Raw genomic sequence first — 19,609 nt, 5'->3', positions numbered from 1 at the left:
AGCAGGCATGGTTACGGTGTCTCCACAGACATCTTTGATAACTACAAGAGGTCCCAGCATGTGTCCCCGTCCTGGTTGTATAGATGAAGCGTCACACTATTTAGTCCCTTATTTTGATTGTCTGCAGTTGTAGTTCAAAGAATGCTGCACTGAACCTGGCCATTTTTCTCTCTCTTTAGAATATGGCTTTTCAGAAGAATTCTGAATCCAAAACAGGAACATTTTTACTTCATAAATATATTATTTATAATTATTTAGATAGAAAACTCTAGGTATTGGCTGTAACATTTCCAGAGGCAACCATGGCGACATGGAAAATCTTGGTGTGTAACACTCATGCTGAGCTTTCACTTAGTAAAGCTAGGAGATCTACAAATGCCACCAGGGCTTTGTTAAGGGTTGGTGAACACTCTCCTGAAACAGCCAGATAATAAATGTTTTAGGTTTTACAGGCAGTACAAATGAACTCTGACATTTGAGGGTACTTGGTTCATATGTAAATGAATGGGCCTGTCTTTAAATATAAACATTGAAAACATAAGTAAATGAATGGGTGTGCCTTTGAACAAATATAAACACTGAAATGTTTGTTTTGTTTTTTCAAGACAGGGTTTCTCTGTGTAACAGTCCTTGATGTCCTAGAACTCATGCTGAGACCAGGCTAGCTTCGAACTCACAGAGATCCACCTATCTCTGCCTCCCGAGTGCTGGGATTAAAGGTGTGCACCACCATTGCCCAGCTGAACACTGAAATTTTAATTTCTCACAATCTCATATGATATAGAATATTCTTTTGTAAAGCTCATGGTTATCCTATTACCTGAAAAAAAGACTAGCCATAGACCCATTTGGCCTGTGGGTATTTGTTTGCTAACCCTCACATTGTGTAAGTGACAGTGTAGATGTTTGTTTTGGTAATGGTAGCCTGGATTTAAATAGAAAATCTCTATTCATCTCATATCAAAACAATAACCTTTTATATTTTTATATTTTAGCTGGAGTTAACCGAATTTCTTACTGGCCTTCTGACCCAGAAATAAGTTTGCTCACGGAGGCTTCTAGTTCTGAAGATGCAAAGCTAGATGCCAAAGCAGCAGAAAGATTGAAGTCAAACAGCCGGGCCCATGTGTGTGTGTTGCTCCAGCCATTGGTGTGTTATATGGTACAGTTTGTAGAGGAAACCTCTTACAAATGTGACTTTATCCAAAAAACTGCAAAAGCACTGTCGGGTGCTGACACTGATTTTTATTCTGAGTGTAAACAAGAAAGAATAAAAGAATATGAAATGTTATTTTTGGTTTCAAATGAAGAAATGCATAAGCAGATACTGATGACTATAGGTCTGGAGAACCTGTGTGAAAACCCCTATTTTAGCGATCTAAGGCAAAACATGAAAGACCTGATCCTACTTTTGGCCACAGTAGCTTCTAGTGTGCCCAGCTTGAAACACTTCGGATTCTACTGTAGCAACCCAGAACAGATTAATGAAATTCACCATCAAAGTTTGCCACAGGAAGTTGCAAGGCACTGCATGGTTCAGGCCAGGTTATTGGCATATCGAACTGGTGAGTTCAATGATTAGTTCATAAATGGGGGCTGAGTGGTTGGGTTACAAGTGACACCAAAGTGAAGTGGCTTCATATTGTCTATGGTAGAGTTCCTTGACTCCTGGATACTGACATATTGCTGTTCCAACATTGTGAAGAAGTTAACCAGACCCTTGTGTATTCTGTGGTCTTATATTCAGCACTATATTTATAAACCAGGACCAGAGACCTAAATCCTGCTTGCTTTTTGCATGTATGATTCCACTAGTCACTAAGTCTCTCAGTAAAGATAGTATAGAGAGAAAACTAAAATCTCATTTTTATTTACTCTATAGTTTTTTGTTGTTCATACTTTTTTTTTTTTTAAGAATTCTTTTTAACATGTATTGGTGTTTTGTCTGCATGTTTGTTTGTGCACCACGTTGTGCTTAGTGCCCTCAGAGCCCAGAAGAGGGTGCTGGATCCTATGGAACTGGTGTCATGGATAGTTAGTTGTGAGCCACCATGTGGGTGCTAGAAATTGAACTCAGGTTCTCTGTAAAAGCAGCAAGTGCTCCTAACTGCTGAGCCATCACTCCAGTACATATATTCTATTTTTATTAAAACGTTAGAATTCTGGAAATTTTAAAGCACAAATTCAGAAGGCAAAAAATCAAATTAAAAGAATATTGTTAATGAGTTTTCTGGTTGTATATTTCTGTCAGTAATTTAAGCAGTCTTTACTCTGTTGTACATGTATAAAATGTAGCATCTGAACATTATTTCCATACCTTACCTAATATAATGTTTTTCAGTGTAGAATTACCAGTTTTAAAATTCAACTTTGAAGTAAGTAGGGAAAGTCCAGATAGGAAAAATGGTGAAGTAAGACTTATTTGAGACACGTGCTATAGCAGGACTTATTTGTTTGTTCATTTATTTATTTATTAGATAGGGTCCTATGCAGTTCAAGCTCCCTAAGTAGCTGAGGATGACCTTGAACTTCTGACCCTCCTACCTCCACCTCTCACGTGTTGGAATTACAAGCATGCACCTCCTGGACCTGATTTGTGCTGTGCTGAAGATGAAAGAAACCTAGGGCCTCATGCACGCTAGGCAAGCACTCCACCAACTGAGCTACATCCCTTGTCCAGAAACTTTTAATTATCCCAAGAAAGGAGGAGAAGAGAAGGAAAATCAGAAAGGCCTGTACAGATGGCACTGGTCTTTAAAAGACCACAGGTCGAGTAAACGGAATGGAGGATCTCAACCAACAATGTACAGAATCTCCATGGAAACCTTAAAAGGTACAGATGTTCAAACCCACCCAGACCTACTCAACTGGGTACAGCCTACGTCTTTAGAAGTTCTGCAAGGTGTTCTCATATTCAGCAGGGTTGATGATCAAAGTCTGATTTGTATTGTAGAGTTTATATACTCTACTATAAATTATATTTTGTATTGTATATGTGTTCACTTACTATTCAGTTTTATATTTAAATCCATGCTGGTACATTTGATTTAAAAGGTTTTTCAAGAAAAAGTTTTTTGACAGTGGACTTTTTTTCAGAGGAAGGTTCTGGACCTCAACTCCTAGTTAAGATGTAACTTGACTGTCACTTGCCCACGTGAGCTTTTTCGAGAGGAGAACTGACATAATTACCATTGTCCCTGAGAACTAAGGAGTGCTTATAAAATTGGGGAATCTTTTCATATTCAGGGACTGGGGAAGTAGCTCAGCAGGTATTGTGCTTGCTGTGCAAGCATGCATGCCTGAGTTTGATTCCCAGCACACACCTAAAAAGCAGGCTGTGGTACAAGTATTTATAGCCCCAGGGCTGCTGATAAAACAAGATTGTGTGGGCCCATTAGCTAGATAATGTAGCCAATCAGTAAGTTCCAGTGAGAACTTACTCCTAAATAAGGTGAAAATGTTGTATAACACCAAACATCAGCATCTGGCCTCCATGGGTACACACTCACAAACACACATACATACACACCGAGTTCATAATCATTAAAGCCCTTAGGGGCAAGTGTAAAGGAATTTAGAATTCAGGGTGCATATGCTATTCTGGTAGGCACTCCCTGTTCTGGCTGGGACAGTGCTCTGTAGACATGGTATTGAAGATAAAAGTAGACAGGAGTAACCCCAAAAAAGCAGTTCTAATATGCTTTGTGAGTCAGATGCTAGTGTGGCAAAGCATTAGGCAGGTATGGACAATGCAGGTCCCTGGCCCTAGCTGCTTTCTTCTAATTGAGCAGGGATCTATCTTCACCTGAGCCAGGAGTCAACCTTTTTATCAAGCACCCAGCAATTTTGATCAAGTGTTCTGTGAAGCACACTTAGATCAAGACCAATGTTAGCATAGAACTTTCACAAAAACTGACATGCCCAGGGGCCAGCTAGCTGGGGCTTGGAGAGTCAAGGGCCTTTGCCAAGCCTGACAGCCTGAGTTACAGCCCAAACCCCAAATGCTGTGGAAGAAGAGAACTCCTACAAGTTGCCCTCTGACTCCTACAAGTGCACTGTGAAACACACAAATAAAATTGTAAAAATTAAAGAAGAAATAGATGTGCCTGTAGGCATGAACAATAGACTAAAGAATTCTCTGACTTCAGGCAACGAGCCTCAGGAATCTGTTCTGTGGTCATAAATTGGCCTTTCCTTCAAAGCTGTGCAGAAAAAAAGCCCCTAAAGAAAAGTCAGATTATCAGGGATAATTTATAAGAATTACAGATATGGTACATGCCTTTAATCCCAGCACTCAGGGAAGCTGAGGCAGGAAGACTGCAAGTTCAAGGCCAGCCTGGGTTATCCAGCAAGATCCCATCTCAAAACAAAGTGAAAATCAAGGGCCATCCCTGTCAAAAAGAGGTGGTGAATGTTCTCTTACATTAGCCCTTGCCAAGAAGCAGAAGTGCTGCTGATGGGAAAATATTTCCTTCCATGACAAGGTCCAGTCTGTCCCCAGTCTGAGATAGAGATGGTAGCTCCCAAGTCCTAAATCCTAATATAAGAAAGGTATTGGTGTAGAAGATGTAGCTTTTCTTATGGAGAATTTCTGTTTGGTTTGCTTTTTATTTATGCTTGTATTAAGTACAGCTTTGCTTAGGCTTTGATTTTGAAGGTAATTATAACATTGTGGTTATAATTTCCACCACTGCCTTAGAAATGAGCTTAAAGAATTAATTTATATTATTCCTCTGCATTAAACTATAAAGATCTAGGAAGGAAGGGAACTTTGATGCCAAATCTCATCGCCATATGCTCCTCAGTGTCATATTCACCTCCTCTTAGCACAATTTCCTCATCCCTACCATGCCCCCCATTCAGCTGTTAGCTGCTTGAGGATGGGATTGTCATTCCCTTTACAACTCAATGGTCAGTCTTTCACCATACTTTGTATACATGCAACATTCAAAAAAATGAAAATCATTTTTAGGGAATTCTTAATGAAGTGGAGAAAAGGCAGCTAGGTTGGCTTAAAAGAACTAAATTTTAATTAATTCCATATCTAGAAATGGAAATTTTAACTACTGGTAGGTAAAAATGAGATCATGTATAAAAAATGCTTATGAGAAAATACATATTTTGTACTATAATTTTGAAAACCTGAATGTGCTTCAATTGGCAATAAATTTTATTGCCTAACTATAATTTTTTAAGTTAACTTTAAGGCATCCCTAGTGTTTACTACAACAGTGACAGAGCTGCTCTCTGCATTGTCTGTTTGGAAAAGCAGATATTTAAATGCTCTTTGATGGGAGAGCTTATGACTTGAAAGAAGTTGTAGGGCAAGACAGTTGATGTACTAAACTCTCAGCAAAACAAATGGCCCTGGGTAAAGGCACAGATCATTCTGATTTTTTTTTTTTTCTGTAAATGTACCTACTTTGTCCCTTGCTGTGATTTTGATAACTACTATGGATTTATAGTTCATGCAATTTTTTTTTTTAGAAATTTGAAACTCACCTTATTTTAGAAGGAAAAACAAAACCTTAAATATAATTTCTACTTGGACTTTTTTTTTCTACAAAAACATTTCCATAAAGTCAATTTTCCATGATTAGAGTGTTAAAGTTAGAAAAAGACAAATTTGATTTTAGCGAAAGGTTTTTCCCACTAAATCCATTCTTTCAGAAACTTCCTATTCATTCAGCTTCTTCATTGGTTAGGAGTGGCCATTTAGATCCTGTCCTGTTAGGCAAGAGTCAGTGATGTGAGGCTGTTTCTGCTACAGCTTGGGTTGAATGTGACACTGCCACTTGAGAGGTTGTCACAGGGGCACTGTGTGACAGTGGATGGTGGCCCTGCCCTGTCTGGTTACTTGGTACCTCATTCCCATATTCCATACCTAAGAGAATTTATCTCAAGAGTTTTGTGTAGTTAGGACAAGGGGTTGCTGCTGCTGTCTTTCTAATGTATGCTGCAGAAAATGTGTTTTTATGATTTGGGAAGAATGGACTCATGGAACTGACAGTGTTGATTTTTACTGAGATAAACATTCTGTCTTTCAGAGGATCATAAAACAGGAGTTGGAGCTGTCATTTGGGCAGAAGGGAAATCTGTAAGTATGAAGAGAATTATTTAACTATTTAACATGGATTGTGTGTAGTCAGTCTTCAAGGTGCTGCATTTTGATATTTGAGACAGGGCCTCATTTTGTTGCCCAGACTGACCTCAAACTCCTAAGCTCAGTCCATCCTTCCCTCCACCATCTGAGTGGTAACAACTACAGCTTATGCTGTCTAACCTGCTGAGTATTGGATTGTATTGACTGGTTGATAGTAATGTTTTTTGTATTAATGCATTTTACTAAGTTGTATAAACATCCGCCCTTCCCTCAACAATTTTCAAGGTTCATCCATTTAGCAAACATGTATGAAACACCTGTGAGTTGAATACTGCCACAGTGAGCTCTAGGCAATTTAAATATTTTTAATGGCTTTTTTTTTTTTTTTTAAGAGAGAAAGGGGTGTATTTCAGGTTAACTTTTAGGACACATCACATCTCTGAGGGAAGTCAGGGCAGGAACTCCAGAAGAATGGTGCTTATTCCTAGCTTTCTGTCTCTTGCTCATCTAGCTTTCTTATATAGCCCAGTGTCACCTGCCTAAGGATGCACTGTCCCACAGACATGCCCATAGAGACCAGTCTAATAGAGGCAATTCTTCAGTTGAGGTTCTCATTCCAGGTGACTCTAGTTTTTCCAAGTTGACTGTAAAAACTAGCCAGTACACTAAACTCTTTACCAACCATTGATGCTTTGTCATCTATACTCTCCTTAAAACTTTAAACTTACTCTCTTTCCCAAGCTTCATGTTCTTCTCCTTTGCTTCACTCTTTGCTCTTTCTCACTGGATGAGAACAGTGAGCAGTAACCATTCCACAGCTCAAATGCCATCCTTTCTTGAAATAACCTCCACCAAACAAATCATGTATAATGTCTTTAAATTTAGCATCAACCAAGTTCTCAGGATATGGGAAGAAAACAGCTAGACTGTTTTTCTATGATGTCACAATATCAGCACATAGCCCAGCTCCTGCTAGAGTCCTTGATCCATAGGAAACGTTAAGAGCCAGGCCTCTACTAATTGCTAGTTTTGTTTTTTAGCACTTTTGTTTTTTGTCTTTCAAAGCACTTTTGTCTTCCAAGGTCCCACCAGAATAGCCTATCATGCTCTACTTACAGTAGTCAGGGAGTTTTCTAGCCTAAAACTTTCTCACATTCTACCAGCAGACCAACTTTAAAGCCTGAGAACCACATAGTTGGGTTTGTTACAGCAATGGACCCAATTCTCAGGTCCAGTTCTCTAAATTACACTTTTCTTTAGGAGGGGATATGAATGTCACAGCACATACATGGATATCAGAAAAGAACTTTTGATAGTCATTTCTCCTTCACCACATGGGTCCCAGGGATGACAGCAGGTGCTTTGCTGGCTGAGCCATCTCACCAGCCCAACAATGGTGTTTTAAATATCACATTGTCTGCTTTCATGGCCTTGTAGGGAGTGATGGAAACAAAGAAGTTGAAAAGACTAGCTTGTAAGTGTAATTATGACTGATATTACTAGCTCTTGGAGGGGGACTTGTACTCTGCCTGAAGAAACGCTGGAGATACTACTGCAGTTTTGGAATGTGGTTAGTCTTGAAAAATGAGTGAGAGGTCATCAGAGGAAGTCAGGCAGGTCAGGAGGAAAACGTACAGAGGCAGGCATAGGAGAGACATACTGTAAAATAGATGTAACTTGGCATACTGGGTGCCAAAATCTGTGTAAAGTGAGCATAGCATTATATGGACCATGGGGAACACTGTAGAGTAGACCTGTGAAGAATGTGGGCTTTATCTTTAGTCAATGTGCATGTTCCCATAGCTCTAACCAGTAGAAGTGAAAGCCATCCATATAAGTAACTTTAAACTTTCTAGGAGCTATGTTTAAAAAATAAAATAGGTAAATGATAAAAAAAAAGAATTAAAATCAACCTCAGTGTCCGTCTGCCAATTAATAGAAAAACAAATGTACACATGCACAACAGGTGCTGTTCACCTATGGAAAGAATGAACCCTGTCATCTGCAACAATGTGGATGGGCCTAGACATGGTTATGTGTGAAGTAAGGCAGGCATAGAAAAGCAGCTTGATCTCACTCTGTGTGTGTGTGTGTGTGTGTGTGTGTGTGTGTGTGTGTGTGTGTGTGTGTGTGTGTGTGTGATGTAAATAGCTAGTAGAAGTTGAGGGTCCAGTGATGGTTATCGAGATTAGGAGAAGCAGGAGGGTGGGGTGTGCAAGTAGATTGTGAGATTGTGAGGACTAAATTACTTTTAGGAGTTAGGAGTGCCAGGTACTGGTGGCCATTACATGACAAGTTGACTAATCATGTACTACTGGATATTTCAAGAAACAAGTTTGAATGCTGTCATCATAAACAGTAGGTAACTAATAGATAGATAGGTTTAGTCTGACATAAGCATCACACGTACCCCATAGATAGTTCTGATGTTTTCATGGATCAATTAAAATTAGTAAAACATAATATATGTATTTAGTGAAAAATATCAAAACATTTCAGCATATAAGCAGCATAAAATGATTAGTGAAATAGTCTACATTTTTATATCATTCCTCAAACTGCTGTGCATATTTTGTGTTTGCAACATCTAATTTAGACTAACCATGTGTGCCTGGTGGCTATTGTATGAGACAGTACAGTCCAAGAATATTCTAAGTGAGAAAAGACAATGACTTATGTTATAAAAGGAAGTTGGATAAGAGGGAAATTGAGATTAGATGAACAAAAAGGATGATGAGAATTCAGAGTTATGAGTTAGAAGGAACCAGAATTAAGAAGCATTTACTAACTACCACCCTACTGGTAACTCCTACTAGAATAGGTTCTCCGCCAAAAGTTCTCATTGCATTTGATATGATTCCTACATGACATACATCCCCAGTTAAAGTTGTGGCCAATCCCCGACCTGTTCCAGGTAAGGTTCATGCAGGTAGCTATTTGGGTTGCAACTGTGTTAGAGCACCACACAGCTGGCTGTGGCTGGAGCTCTGGTTGATGTTTTAAGTGGATGTTCAGCAAGACCCTCAGCATAGCATGTGGATATGCACTGCTTTGTGGAAAATTATATCCACTTACCTGTAGTATAGAAAGGTGTGTGAGGTTCAGTTCAGCTATGTTACTAACTCTGTGGCCTTGAATAGTTAATCTTTCTTGACCTCTCTCTAGGTAGTTTCAAGGTTAAGCAATGGAAGCAGTGCTGGGAGTTATTGTTCAGTTGTAGAGTGCTGGCTCTGCATTTTTGAGGCCCCGAGTTTGATATCTAGTGAGTACTTACATTTATATGTGTGCATACACACAAGTTAAAAAAAGAAATGAGATCTGCATGGTTGGCAGTTGGTAAATAGGATGAAATATTTGACAGCTTTTGTTGGCTCAGATAACAATGATTCTTATTATACTTTTCAATAATGTATCTACCACTATCTATCATATCTACAATGATTGCTACCATTTGCTGCATACTTAGTGAAATCTATAGCATATTCTAAATTATTATAGACACTGTGAGTGAGCAGTTGTCACCCCAGGAGTTGGTAAAGCATTGATATTAACATTAACATACCCTTGATCAAGAGAAATAAGAAAAAGTCACCAGGTGAGTTCTGTGATTGTATGTTCATAGGACAGATACTCACAAACAAGGAAGGTTAAAGGAAAGTACATGTTTTTTTATTTTCCAACTAAATCACAATAGCACATTTTAGCCCAATAACCGAAATTGCTCAAAATATTTTTATGTTTTCTGACTTATTAACCAGTAGTGTAACACAGAGGGCTAAGAAATTCTTAGTTATTTATAAATGCCTCTGTGTGCATAGCAGTCTAGTGTGTGCCAAAAGGGGGTGGAAACAAAGTATAAAATATGCCTTTTAATCCCTGGAATTTATGGTTTGCTTGGAGAGAACTGTCTGGATCAAGTAAAATCATTTATAAGTTAAAGACAGTGTTATTAATTGCTAACATCAAAGACAACTTTGAGGTCACTTCTGAGGATGGTGGACAGAAGATGATCTGATACTGTATTTCAATTTTTAAATTTTGTTTATTTATTTGTGGTAGGGGATGTATATGCATCAAGATGCACAACCATTTTCTCCTTTCACCATATTGATTCCAGGGATTGAACTCTGCTCACCAGGCTTGGTGGCATATGCCTTTACCAGCTCAGTCATTTCTCCAGCTCAGATCTTGTATCTCCCAGGAGCTCCATTTGTTATAGGAATGTAGTACATCTTCTTTACATGAAGTATGAAGGCCAAGTGCCTTTCAGGATGCTGACACTCACACCATGCTTCTGCTGACCCTTGCAGAGAAGCTGTGATGGAACTGGAGCTATGTACTTCATAGGATGTGGTTACAATGCTTTTCCCGTTGGCTCTGAGTATGCTGACTTCCCCCACATGGATGACAAGCATAAGGACAGAGAAATACGGAAATTCAGATACATCATCCATGCCGAGCAGAATGCTTTGACATTTAGGTATGAGATATTTTTAGCCTTCTTTCCTTTAAAATCTAGCAGGGGTTGGTTGGAACTGGTTTTCTTTTGTTGTCATTTGTCTTTCTTTTAGAACTCTTAAGAGATGTGTTCAGAAATAGAATTTTGATAAAGCTTGGTCCTGCTACTAGACTAGAGGCTATGGTCACAGGTTTGCCAGCTCTTCCCATTTCTTCAGAAATTCTTTCTTGCTACTCTCTCTAGTAGCAAACTATTGAAAGTTTGTCCTTAGGGACTTGGCCAGCTATTTCTTTTTGGATTGTTTTCTAAATTAGAGCACATGTTACATTTATGAAATACTGGCTTGGCTAGTTACTATTGCTGTGATGAAATACCATGACAAAAATCAAGTGGGGGAGAAAAGGATTTATTTGGCTTACACTTCTACATCGCAGTCTATCACTGAAAGAAGTCAGGACAGGAACTCAAACAGGGCAGGAATCTGGAGGCCATGGAAAAGTGCTGGGAGGAATGCTGCTTACTGCTTTGCTCTCTAAGGTTTGCTCAGTCTGTTTTCTTATAGAATGTAGGACCACCAGCCCAGGGATGGCCTCACTCAAAATGGGCTGGACCCTCTCCATCAATCATGATTCAAGAAAATGCCCTACAGGCTTGCCCACAGCCTGAACTTCTAGAGACATTTTCTCAAATGAGGTTCCTGCTCTCCAGTGACTAGCTTATGTCAAGTTGATATAAAACTAGCCAGTACTCATACAGACTTTATTATTAACTAAAGTATTTTAAAGATCCTCTGTTTGAGAGTACTGGGGCAGGATGTCTGCTTGAGACAGTGTCATCTATGTATATGACAGGGAAGCTGCACCCAGGAAATCCCAGCAATATTGCTGACTGAATGGAAATTGAGCATTATACCACTAACTGCCATGTTGGTGTAGATGGGCAAATTCTCACTTGGCTTCATCCCCTAGAAGAGCAATAGGCAAGTAATAGCTGTGGAGAGAAGGAGAAGTCTTCTCCATGGATGAGCCCTCTGATGGGCTAGCCAATCCTAAGAGCTCAGTCCCAAACATATGAGCAACACTAAATGACCTTAGTAGGTTGTGTTTATAAACACATGTGCACATATGTACACACACACACAATTAAAATTAAAGAATAAAAGATCATGAATTTGAGGAGTGGGAGGAATTAGAGAGTGAAGGGGGGAGGAGAATGAGGAACAGAATTAATATGAAATTCTCAGAAGAAACTTTGAAGTGCTTTGTCAGAGATTACTAAGAGGGTGGGGCTAGGTTACTACAAGCTGAGTAAGACATGGCTCCTGTCCTGGGGGTGCTCCAGTGCAGGAGCATGTTGTATTAGTTATTTCTCATGTTGTGTAACAAGAAAGCATCTTTATGGAAAGGGTTTGTTGTGGTCCCCAGCGCAAAGGGATCCAGTGGATCATGGTGGGGAAGGCATGACAACAAGAGCATGAGAAGGCTGCTCAGGTTCTCTCTGTAGTCAGGAAGCAGGGTGGACAGGAAGTGGTGGGGATAACCTATGAAACTTGAAGGCCCAGAATTGACCTGCTTTCTCCAGTGAGGGTACACTTCCTAAAGTTCCACAACTCTGAACACACAAGACTCAAACCAAACATGCAGATAGGCTCTGTCCTCCTAATGTGTAGGGCTCCGGGAGGCAGGCAGTGTTGTGGGCATTCAACTGCTGTGGACAAGACAGGAGTTATCTGGGAAAGCTGGCATCTGAGCTGAGCTCAAGAGGATTACTGGGGACATGGCTTTGAAGGGAAAACCACCCTAGAAGAGGAATTCTCTGTGCTTAGAAACATCCATATTCCAGTTGACTAGAATGTCGAGTGAGACAAGTGGGTTGGGATGGGTCATGGGGAGCCCTGAGTTTAGACCTCTTGGGGGAGGTAGTTGTGGGGCTGGGGGCATGGTGTTCCTAGAGCAACACTGCAGACTCCTTAGGGAGCAGGTGGCTCCTTAGAAGCACAATCTGTAGCTTCTGTGTCCTCAGCAAGGTAATTAGAAACAAAACTCATTCAGCAAGATAGATAGAGAAGGTGCACATTTGAAGACAGCTGAGTACAGCCAGTGTACAGGACCTTGAGCTACAGTCCCTGTGGCCACAGGAGAGCCTCTTTAGTCCAAGCTACCATAGCATGCGCCGAGAATATTTTCTGCTCCACTCCCATCATCTTCAGTGCAGTTTCACTTGCTGTATTCTGTACAAAGGTTTATACATCATATCCAAAACATTGTTTAAAGATATGGTTGGGGGAGTTGAGAGAACTGTAGATCAAAACTGGGCATCAGTATTTATTCATTAAGGATGCAGCTATCAGTGTGTATCCTGATAGAGCTTGGTCTTTTAGCTGCCTTGGTGGCTTAAGGACAATCAGATAGTACTCAGCTCTTGGGGAACTGGACCCCATTCACTAGTATCATGACAAAGTGCATATGCAGAAAGGACTTCCCTATGTGTGTGTGCACTCATTTCTCCCTCCTCCATCCTCTGTTCTCACTTCCTTTTTAACACGATGTCAAATGTACCACTGGCTTACCTTGCAATCAGTGAATTTCAGTTATAGTGATTGTCATATTTTTGCATGTTTTGAACATTTGCTAGTTTAGCAAGAATATGATTTGATCATTATTTGTAATACTGCAACTTGTTTTACACCTCAGATTTAAAGTTTAAGGATTTCTCTAAAAACTTACTTGCATTTTCACAACAGCTTTTGTAATAATTTATAATTTTTTGTAGGTGTCAAGATATAAAGCCAGAAGAACGCAGCATGATTTTTGTGACAAAATGCCCTTGTGATGAATGTGTGCCTTTAATTAAAGGTGCAGGCATAAAGCAGATCTATGCTGGGGATGTGGACGTTGGAAAAAAGAAAGCAGACATCTCTTACATGAAGTTTGGGGAGCTTGAGGGTGTTCGCAAATTTACAGTAAGTACATGCATTTTCCCCAAAGTGTAACCCGCTGAACATTGTGAATTAGTGGTTCTCACTTTTTTAGGACTGTGAGTGAGTTATCATCACTGAGTTTATTTTTATATGTACAAGTTTACCAAACTATAAATTTTCACCTGATGATCCCTGCCCTGCACATGCGTTTACTGCTTTGCAGAATTGTGCATTGACCTTAGAAGTCTTGATGCCCTCTGGTGGCTCAGCATCTCCTTGGGCTTGGAGTGGTGAATAGAGGTGCAACTAATTTAAGTAATCACAGCACACAAACACACCGTGTGCACATTCTCATGAGAAAAATTGCAAAAAAAAGTACAATGTCATACTTAATATTTTTTAAAAGGGATAGAGGTCATTCATGGAAAAGTCAGAATTTTTAACATACTTCTTTCTACTTAGGCTTTTTAAAAGTGTTTTACTTTGGAATACTTTCAAGCATACAGTAAAGTTGTAAGAATTCTGCAAAAAAATTTTTCCCAGAGGTTGTTGACCTGATTAACAAATTGCCCTCTGTTTCCACAATATAATAAGCATGAAAGAGCCAAAGAATCAAGAAATAAAGTGAGACCTTGCTGCAGTGAATACAAATCTGGTTCGGATGATCTCATCTGATTCAGAGTCATTCAATGTCAACGCCGTAGGCATATACACATAGATGTACTAACTCAGTTTCTTGTACTTTTAAACAAAGTAAGGCAGTGATATGCTGTTTATTAACTCATTTTAAACATATAAATAAAATATTTGTACCTCCTACAGTGGCAGTTGAATCCATCTGAAGCTTATAGTCTTGACCAAAATGAGCCTGAAAGGAGAGAAAGTAAGTATTCTAAGTGTTCTGTTGAGACTGTGGTGCTGAGAAGAGAGAGCGAGCAAGTTTCTAAGATCAGGTGATGAACCCATGTGGGTAGATGCAGGATATTCTTTTCTAAAGATTAGGTTCAGGCATTCAGTTTGTTCTTAGACATGTGTGCTGTAGGTGAGGTGCTGTGTGAAGTGCTGCTTGCTAACTACTCCAGTAATATAAATGACTGTGTACAAATTGAACGTGGAAGTTGCATTTGTTTGAAACAGTGAGCAACAACACTCTTCTACACCAGTGCAAAAGCTGCTTGTGAGAGAGAGAGGAGACCTGTGAATACTTAGTGCAGATGTGTGAGGGCCAAGTGATGAGGGCATCTGTGTTCTTGCAGCGTAAAGCCACAGTGGCCCAGGCTGCTCCAAGAATGGAAAGATCTGTTAGTTTCAACAACCTAATTAAGCAAAGTTACCACAAGGAGTCACTAGTCTTCACATTTATTATTTACATATTAAGAAAAACCATATTGAATGTAATCTCTTTGAAAGTTCTTAACATTCCATAAGGGCATGATTTTGAACATCATATTCTGCAGTTTTATTTTGAAATAGTAGCTTGTTTGTGACTGTGTGTGGAGACTCCTGTATATTTTCTTAAGAGCAGCAGTGATTTGAGTATTTTTTTAAAAATCTAGAAATACAAAGGTCTCTATGAAAACATGAATGTCTTACTTATTATTACAATCTGGAAAAAATACATAACTACTACATTTTCTTTCTAAGATTTTATTAAGAAATAAAAGATGTGACACCAGTCAAAGGTGTTTAAGGGCCAGTGAAAGTGTTGCTGTGGTTAGGGAGAGGATGTCAAGTGCCTACTATAGAAAGACATATTCCTTTGTCTGTGTCCATTAAGAGCATCTGTGCATCAAAAGATCCCTCTAAGAGGGTACAAATGGAACAGAAGACATGTGCCACTTAAAGTCAGCTAAGTCCAGGATTTCCCACACCTGCGTCTCTGGAGGAGGAAGACATGTCTGCACAGGTGACATCGAGAGAGGACAAGGAAGGCTGCTGGTTATCAGGCAGTATTCTTAACCATCCAGGCAATTGTTTGCTGCTTGTGACAGTTCATTAAGCTCAGCTTATGTTTTGATGCATTTTTAAACAAGAATTTTATACCAATAAATAATATTCTTATTTCCTTTTCAATTATGGAACAGCTTCCTAGTGTATAATTTACTTACCATGAATTCACCCTTTAAAGAACCAAACTACCTGGCCTTTGTACATTCAGAGTATGTACCCATCACCACAGTGGTTCATTACTGTACAAAGAAACATACTATTATAGTCCTTCCTACCCCAGTCTAGTCAATGCTAGCAGCTTTATGGTTTGTCTCTGCTGGTCGTTTCATATGCATGGACTCATACAGTGTGTGGTTCCCTTTTAAACTTGGAAGTGGGACTGTGAATGATTGCCCCAAGTATCCTGTGCTGTAGAAACAGCCCAAATAAATCACTTTTTAAAAATAGACTTTCAAGACAATAAAGGAAATGTTCAGAGATCCATAGTCCCCTCAAGAAATAGAGGCAAGAGGGACATGTTACTAGATTTTGCGTAGCAAAGTATACAAACACTAAAGTCAGTGATGACCCAGGACAGCTGTGAAAGCTGCCACGGAAGTCAGTGGAGATCTGCTGAAAGGTGGGGAACTTAGCCTGAGGCTGCTTTCAGGCTCCCAGCACCTCAACAGAAGCAAATGCAGTCTTCTCTAAGGGGGGAGCAGATTCAGCATAGACTCATGGTGTGAGACTTGACATCATAACTGAAAACCAACAGACCTTAAGGAGAGTGGACTCCATGCATGGAGTGAACAGAAGCAGCTAGCTCCACAGTTAGGCCTGGGGACTTGTGCCGGAACTACCAGACAGGGTAAATGTGAGGCATCTAAGAGCCCATTGAAAAGCGAAGCTACATGTGCTGCCATACACATCTAATCTCTGCTCCAGGGAAACTGAGGGAGGAGGATTGTGATTTGGGGCAAAGCATGGGCAAAAATGTGAACAAAGTATTATGATGAAAAAGGATCAGGCAATTTTGAAAAAGGAATTTGGTGAAATGAAAAGTAGTTGTTAAACAGTAGTAAGGTAAGCTGCTGTTTTACAGTAGGCACACTGTTGGTATTTGAGGGTTACATCGTAACAATAAACTACCTAATGCATGCTGCTGGCAAGTGGGTTGTTCATGTAGAACATGACAATGAGCTCTTAATAATACTCAAGACTAAATCCCAAGAAGTAAAGATTAGAGGAAAAGATAATTAAAAAGGTGGTGGGTTTTAGCTGGGCGTTGGTGGCTCATGCCTTTAATCCCAGCACTTGGGAGGCAGAGGCAGGCGGATCTCTGTGAGTTTGAGGCCAGCCTGGTCTACAGAGAGTTAGTTCCAGGACAGACTCTAAAACAATACAGAGAAACCCTGTCTCCAAAAAAAAAAAAAAAACAAACAAACAAAGGTGGGCTTTAAAAAAAATTCTAAATATATTGCTTAGGACACAGATAAATGCTGATTATAAGAGAAAATAATTGACAAATCAGAATACATTCCTAGCAAAGGTTTCACAGAAGCAGAAACAAATGTCTGGTAATCCATGGGCAGACTCAGGCATTTTTCAGAGAACACAACCAAGGGTGCCAGGGCTGAGTGAACAAGAGATGGATGTTCAGAGTTCCTGTGCGTGGTGGGCAGGGCTGGAATGTTAAGCCAGGTTGTCTAGATTAGAGATTATCTGTAAAAGCCCACATGGTACATCCCATGGTCCAGCAAGTCAGCCCTAAAGGAACTTGTGTGTTATGTTGGTGACAGAAAGTTCAATGTAATGTTGTTCTTCAGAGTAGATGCTAGAAATGACATGAAAGTTTCTCTTAAGAGGTTAGATTTTTACAGAAATATGTAGTGTATTCACACAGTGTAGACCTACTGTGAAGTGAAATAAACAATCTGTGCTACATTCTTCAATATGGATGAATCAGAAATACAGTGTTGAATGAAGACAGTAAACTGCTGATGACAAACTGTAGAATATTCGAGAGGAAGCCAAGCAGTGCATTGTTTACCATGAAAAAAGTATTTAAGAAGTCCCTCTGCGTGGGCTGGAAGGGGGCTTGGCTGAGAAGCCGCAGCTTGTGGGATTTAGTGGTGATATAGTTGCTTTGGATAGCATGTTCTCTAGTCCCCATACAAAGCTGTTACAGACTTAAGCAAGTCAATTCTTTGGGGATAGTAGAATGTTTGTTTGTTTGGTTATCTGGCTAAATCATAAATACATTTTGAGTGTTTCAGATATAGCACAAAAAGGGGCGGGGCTTCCACCTCCCCCTGGGAAGACAGTATGGCAGTTTTATCAAGAAGCTGCAAGTAGAGGGTGGAGGGGAACTTGCAGGTGGTGGTATGTTTGCTGGTGGATTCACGGATGTGTGTTTATACTGAACTCTTGGTTTTACACTCTTAATATCTTTTAAGCACACGTACTTTATAGTGCCAGTAAAACACTGTTAGAAACCAAAAGCCAGTCCTCTTCCTGGCATGCCCCTGCCAAAGGCCACCTTCCCTTTCTGGGGGCCTGGAATGTGAGTCTGTGTCTCTTCCAGGTGAATAATGACTCTGCATACTCCCACCCCAAGAAAGTTATGTGTTATTTGCTACCCAAGAAAGTTATGTGTTATTTGCTACCCATTGCTGAGTGAATCTCGTTTTTCAAGGGCTTATCAGATCTGTGAGTTGTCTGGAATCAGTATAGACTGAATGCATTTTAGAGTGTGGGATGTTGAGATGGGTGAGAAGTTGAAGGCCAAGAAAATACCTGTTCCTTTACCAGTAGCATGATCTGTCCTCTCAGCCGAACAAGTCCCTGTGGGTTCTGTGTGTGTTTCCTGACACAGTTATTCTTACATGCTAGACGGTGTGTTGAGGCGCAGGTCTACAAAGGAAGAACAGCACAGCAGCAAGAGGCCTCGTCTGGAAACCCACTCTGCAGGCCGGGCTACAGTGCAGTAACCTGCGTGCTTTCTCACTGCACCTCTCAAATTCAGCCTCTGGGTTGTGAATGGCTGTAAAGCTTTTACGGGGCTGAGTTCTAGTTAGCCTATGAATGATGTTACCAAGGACCTTTTTATTTTAGATGTGTTTTTCAGCACACAGTGTGTTCTTTCATTACACTAAATAGTATAATGGCTTGAGACCCTTGTAAGACCAACGGGACCTATTGCTGTTTATCCAGACTCTGTGCAGCCAGTTTTCAAAAGGGCTTACTCACAGGAGGGGATCTTCTTTTGACAAATAATAATTCCTTTGGATTACAAGGATGACAATCAATAAACTGCTCCCGGAAGTAAAATGACCTGGCTGTCTTTTAAGACTCCATGTATAGCTAACCAAAAGGCTGCATTATACTAAGTCCTATTAGCCAGAACTTGCTGAAATAGATCAACTCAAAGTTGCCATGCTTGTTCTCCATTTGAAGTGTGTTTTATGAGTGGCCTGGGGATTTAGACCAGTCGAGTGGTGCTGTGAGAGCATGCTCAAGGTCCTGAGTTTCCTCCTTAGCACCACAGTACAAATAAAATGCCAATCTCACCTAAATGTGTAGTGGTGGTTGTTGTGGGGGTGGGGGTGGGGGTGGTGGTGGTGGTAGAGTCTTGCTCTGTAGCCCAGACTCACCTCAAAAAATCACCATGTAGTCCAGACTGGTCTCGAGCTCATGTCTGGTCTTGCCTCTTTCAGCCTCCTGAGTGCTGGGTTCAGAGGTGTGAACCACCATGTTTATCCTCTCTTAATATTTTTGCTGTGTAGATCCACTGTAGCTTTTTGGGCCACAGTGCAATTATGTCACTGATTTCGGTAGCAACAGGAAGAGAATACAACTCTCAGGCAATTCTGCTGTTTGCTGTTACTGTAAGGTCATTAATGGTGAGCCTCAAATTTGATCATGGTTTGGGATGGGGAAGTTGGCTCAAGCAATAAAGTGCTTGCCTTTCAAGCATGAGGACCTGAGTTCAATCCCCCACAGAATAAAACAAACAAAAACAACCTAGGCATGGTTTTGAACACTTGTAATGTCGAACACTTGTAATCCCAACATTGGAGAGGCATCTCTTGGGTTTGCTGACTAGCCAACCTAGCCTACTTGATGAGTTCTAGACCAAAGAGTTCTAGCTCAGAAAATCAGGTGTCGAGCACCTGAGGAACAGCAGCTCAAGTTTCTC

At 40.2% G+C, this 19,609-nt stretch overlaps 1 protein-coding gene across 3 annotated transcripts in view; it reads left to right on the top strand.

Annotated features, from left to right (window-relative positions):
- Cdadc1 (cytidine and dCMP deaminase domain containing 1) overlaps positions 1-18,980 on the top strand; it is a 28,125-nt gene extending 9,145 nt beyond the window's left edge. For 2 of the 3 annotated variants that reach the window (XM_027390423.2, XM_027390421.2), the window contains 6 exons: positions 996-1,565; positions 6,048-6,097; positions 10,414-10,583; positions 13,335-13,524; positions 14,305-14,365; positions 18,304-18,980. In XM_027390423.2, the coding sequence (XP_027246224.1) occupies positions 996-1,565; positions 6,048-6,097; positions 10,414-10,583; positions 13,335-13,524; positions 14,305-14,365; positions 18,304-18,401 (1,139 nt within the window). In that variant the 3' untranslated portion in view covers positions 18,402-18,980. Of the gene's footprint in view, positions 1-995; positions 1,566-6,047; positions 6,098-10,413; positions 10,584-13,334; positions 13,525-14,304; positions 14,366-15,259; positions 15,556-18,303 lie in introns of those variants that run through there. The other variant, XM_027390422.2, reaches the window with a different exon arrangement.
- Positions 18,981-19,609: the final 629 nt, after the last annotated feature.

Source organism: Cricetulus griseus (genome assembly GCF_003668045.3).
Source record: "Cricetulus griseus strain 17A/GY chromosome 1 unlocalized genomic scaffold, alternate assembly CriGri-PICRH-1.0 chr1_1, whole genome shotgun sequence".
Taxonomy (NCBI): domain Eukaryota; kingdom Metazoa; phylum Chordata; class Mammalia; order Rodentia; family Cricetidae; genus Cricetulus; species Cricetulus griseus.
This window is presented reverse-complemented; position numbering and strand designations above follow the sequence as displayed.